Source organism: Limulus polyphemus, unplaced genomic scaffold (assembly GCF_000517525.1).
Source record: "Limulus polyphemus unplaced genomic scaffold, Limulus_polyphemus-2.1.2 Scaffold4640, whole genome shotgun sequence".
Classification (NCBI taxonomy): domain Eukaryota; kingdom Metazoa; phylum Arthropoda; class Merostomata; order Xiphosura; family Limulidae; genus Limulus; species Limulus polyphemus.
Window position 1 is genome coordinate 1,450 of NW_013670250.1, and position 4,963 is coordinate 6,412.

At 35.2% G+C, this 4,963-nt stretch overlaps 1 protein-coding gene across 1 annotated transcript; it reads right to left on the reverse strand.

Annotated features, from left to right (window-relative positions):
- Positions 1–1,671: 1,671 nt before the first annotated feature.
- Positions 1,672–3,734, reverse strand: LOC106471466 (innexin inx2-like). Its single transcript, XM_013932069.2, has one exon. It carries the CDS (start codon positions 3,622–3,624, stop codon positions 2,542–2,544), a length of 1,083 nt encoding a protein of 360 aa, XP_013787523.1. The 5' UTR covers positions 3,625–3,734; the 3' UTR covers positions 1,672–2,541.
- Positions 3,735–4,963: the final 1,229 nt, after the last annotated feature.

The window sequence follows — 4,963 nt, forward strand, 5'->3', positions numbered from 1 at the left end:
AATAACAAATCTAGATAATAATATAAAAAAAAAATTAAAGAAAGTTACACAAACAGGTACAAAAAATAAATAAAAATTTTGGAAAAGAATATCAATAATGGCTAAGCGAATTATTGAAACCATGTAAACCAACGGAGTTAATAATTAAGCTGTTATTAAACCTGACTGTTCTGTATGTATATAAAGTAGACAAATGCGAAGGTGATAAAACGGAGAACTTAGATGTTGAGAAAATCACACTTAAAAACTGTTTTTTTAACGTGGTTTTTCTTTAATGAAAGTATTATTTCTTTTTTTACTTTGCCTGTTTGTACAATTCTTTTATTCCCCCGTTGTCTTTATTACCGCCACTACTTAATAACCCCCCCCCCCCCAGACTTCCAATAATATGATGTAGAACTCAGACTTAATGACGAGTGTTTAATCATGGGTTACGAAATGACACACAAAGCATAGTTTCAAATTCGATGACGAGGAACCCACTTTGAGACTAATAATGGCTGGAGACGGCTTAAATGGGTAATGAAGAAAAACTTTAATATAAGTTTAACATGACAGCAAATGTACAACGTTTCGACAAGGTTTTGTCATCATCATAGTTTCGTTAACTAATACTAATGATCACAGTAATAGGGTTTAGATCAACGTAATGTACACTTTGAGACGAAGCAGGGTATTACCTAGTGGTTAGTTAGCATCTGGTTCATGGTTCGCGTCTTGTCGCCGCAAATACACGTGTTTTTTTTTTTAAACAAGTAAACAAAATTAAATACATGTACTATACTATTTCAAATGACACATTAGCTAACTTCACCTGAAAAATTTGCCATATAAAACGGGTTAATTACCATCTTTAACTTTACCTGATAATGTGTTATACGAAACGTTAATCCAACATGGATGTTACTCATTGTGGAGTTTGTAAAGGGGGGACCAACCCCCAATAAGCCAGTGTGCAAGGAAACAACTTCAATATAGGAATTCACAACTCAATTATCCAATTTGTTTAAATTTTATTTCATAAAAATATTCATACAAAACACTTGTTCTACAATTAAAACTTTTTCCAAAATGATGCTTATATAAAACTATGAGATTTAAGTACAAAATTTAAACATGGAGATTCTTGATTAGTATTGTGCGAGATTTACAACGTGTCCAATATATCTTGTACGTTTGTCTGCTAGGCTAACAAACGTGAAGTTTTAACAGTAGAATTAATACTACGAAACTGATATACAGAAGTCTGATCAGAACCCCCACACTTAAACAACTATTCAACAGCGGTATATCTTAATAAATCAACTGATTTATAAACAAATACACAACTTTGATATTTCAGTAATAATAATAATAAAAAAAAGATCTTGTATAAATATGAGATTTACAAATACACTACGATACACTTCAACATATTGTAACACGCACAAAAATAACAATTCAATCACTACAGCTGTCCGACGATAACGATTTGGTCCCCCATAGCTAGCAAATTTAACAAAACAAGTCTAGGTTCTCCTCGCGAGACGATATCACAAAAACACGCGACTTGTAGTTACGATTATGTCATAGCATTTGATCTATAATAAAACTGGATGTTTATAAAAGATTCCAACCATAATGGTCTGCACACACACACACACACACACACAAACGCAGGAATATCCTGTATTTGTTACTCATAAAAAAAAAAAAAATCATTGCACAGCAACTAATCAAGTAATTTATTCTGTATAAACAACTTCAAAAAAAAAAAGGAACTTGTACGTACACGTATAACACAGTTGAATAGAAACGAAAGATGAAATCATTGATTTTACAATATTAAGTGAAAGTTTGTTAGAATAAATCTTAAGATTAGGGGGGGTTGTAACTTTAATCGCTGGAAGAGTACGTCCCCCCCCTTCTTTTAACATGTTAAAAAAATTCACTTTTGTTGGCAATTAGGGATTTTTTAAAACTTTAAATGAATGGGAAACAAAGCGATACAGTGTTTAACTCCCAAATTAATGTTGTAACCTGTTAAACATATCTCGGTAAAACTATCTGAAGTACAAGCACTAGTTTGTATTAACTACATCCCCACAGTCTCCCCCTCGAAGTAAGTTAAAAAGTATTGTCATACGCGTAACAATAAACAAGGCTAGTTGAATAATATATTTGACACTTGACCAGCTGGTTGAAACTTGCAACACCTGAAGAAAATCAATGATTTAGACAAGTTTTCGTACAAGAGCACACTGAACATTAATACGACATTAAAACCTAAATCGTAAGGCCAGGACACATCGCTTACCAAACAGCGCTGAAAGTAGTAACACAATAATTGCTCAAACGTTTACGAGTCTCTCTAGGTATATCTGGTAACAACCAGGATCCGGAACAATATCTATGGTAGATGGAAATACATAAAATAAATACATAAAATAAGAATAAAGTACAGACATAATCTCGGACCCCGAAATTCTCTGGATTCACATGTTAAGAAAACGGGGAAAATAAGTTTGACAATAGTTCAAAATTTACCAACTAATTAGAAACTCAAACGTTGTCGAATTCTTTTCCACTTAGCTTTCGAGCAAAATCGGTTACAACATCTCGGAAGTTGAGGGGATCAATGTTTTTGGACAAGAAGCTGAGAACCAGCCAATCACCCATTTTGCATTTATCCACGACAGATTCAAGGTAGTCTTGATTGACCAGTCGGCAGCGGGATCGCAAAATGACGAATCTCAATCTGGGTATGAATATGATGAATGCCCGGTAAACCAAAACTATACCAGAGAGGATGGCTAGTATAACGAACCAAAACCAGAGGAAAACGTAGATCTTTTCGTTTAAAATGTTGATTGGAAGTATGCACATGGCGTCGTGACGCTGGACATCGCCGGAGGAACCGTACTTGTGGAAGGTACACTTGGTCAGTCGAGGAAACACTTTGATCATTGGATCGTATCGAACTGACCAGTCCCACTCGCTGAACTGGATGACTTTGGAACCATAAGTAGAAAACTCACCCTGGAGGAAGGTGTCCATTAAGAACATCTGACCAACCACGTTGGCAAAATTCATGACCTCGGCGAGGACGTAGCATATGAAGTACATGTTGTGGTGGTTCAAATTCGCCATCAAATACTCGACCAGTAGAGAACGATTCTCGTCCTTGCTATCCTTGGGCAAAACACAAGAGTTCAGACCCAAGATGATGTTTTTTAGCCTGCCACCTTCCATAGCTTTCCAGAAGTAGCGAGGAACGTAAAACATCGCGGCTTGAAGAAATAGAACAAAGCACACCCACTGATAATAGGCATGATACACTCTTTTTTCCCCTGGTGAATAACTGTCCACTCCTGGATAAGGCACCTCGATTCCGACTTTCTTGTGCCACGCGTTTTCAACACTAAATGTTGTGTGTATCCAACAAAACGTGTCCAGCAAGTTCGTGGGAATGTCGTCTTTGGAAATACAGTCGATGGGGTCACCAATATACTGCCTGCCGGTTACCAAAAGACTACATGCCACGAGAAAGACCATTGTGGCCTTGTAGTGTAATCTAAAAACATTGTTGTCGATTATAGTATATTCAGTTTTAAAGAATCCTTTAAGACTCCCTAATATATCCATATCAACTGATAATATAACTCCTTAATATTTTAACGTAGATCACAAGTTCCTTTACAAACAGAACAACAACTAATTAGCATTCAACCCCTGCCAAAATTCCACTAGTAAGCACTGACACCCAGATGCGTAAGGGACTATTATTTATTTTATTCGTTGTATACTTTTAACCAATCACATTGCTTCCCTACTTGGTATATAATATGCATGATGCAGGGCCCCAAAAAGCCGCTATGACGAAACGAAGTTTCACAATAAATTACGTATTACAAAGTTACGGTTATTTCCATATGAAGTATACAGTTTTCTAATTGCTAGGATCGAAAAACGAAAAATTCAAATTCAAATGAAGAAGATATAAAATAACAGAATGAATATTTGAGTAGTTTTAATGTAACAGCATAGTTTATCTACTCAAATATTATTTTAAAACCACAAAATAGTAGAACTTGTAACATGCCCAATCTGCTAAGCCACCCTAACATTCTATAAAAAAAAGTCTAAAAGTTCACATTTTCTGATTTATTTAAATAACATTTTCAGGCAAATCACTTAAATTATTCACCTTGAAGAAAAGGTCCACATTCAAGAAAAGAGCTGCCCCCCCCCTCCCCCAGACTAAACAGTATGACGTTCGCCCTTTCGGCCAATTGTAAAATACGAGTGCAACAAATATTGTCTGATAATAATATTTGTGTTAATCTTAAATTAAGTAACACCTAATTAGTAAATTAATCAAGATAATCACAAACAAAATAGTATTGAAACAATTCACCCCCCCCCAAAAAAAAAATGAAAGTGCTCAAATGATTAGTTTCTTGTTTGTTGACAACAATAAATTTACATCTTTTTTTTTTTAATCCTATGTGACTTCCCAGTATTATTAATTAAGTGTGACTATAGCAAATATAATCCGATAACAGAGTTGAAACCGTTATTAATATGAACATTTACACAATTTACTAAAACGAAGTTGGTACATCAATTTGTTAGTACTTTACATGTGAGAAGCTCCCAGTGGCACAGCGGTATGTCTGCGGACTTAGAGCGCTAGAAGTTGGATTTCGATACCCGTGGTAGGTAGAGCACAGATAGCCCTTTGTGTAGCTCTGTGCTTAATTTCAAACAACAAAATGTGAGAAAATCTATACTTAAGTTAGTCGCTTTAAATTATCTCTGATAACTTACTTTCTTCGTTTTTGTTTTTAAGCACAAAGCGGCACAATAGGCTAAGTTATCTGCGCTGTGCCCGCCACGAGTATCAAACCACGATTTATAGTGTATAAACGCTATTCCACAAACAGGCGGTTTTAAATTAGTACGAACTTAAATAGAGGCGAAT

Coding starts and splice junctions, on each gene's coding strand:
- LOC106471466 (XM_013932069.2), bottom strand. CDS start 3,624: ATGGATATATTAGGGAGTCTTAAAGGATTCTTTAAAACTGAATATACT.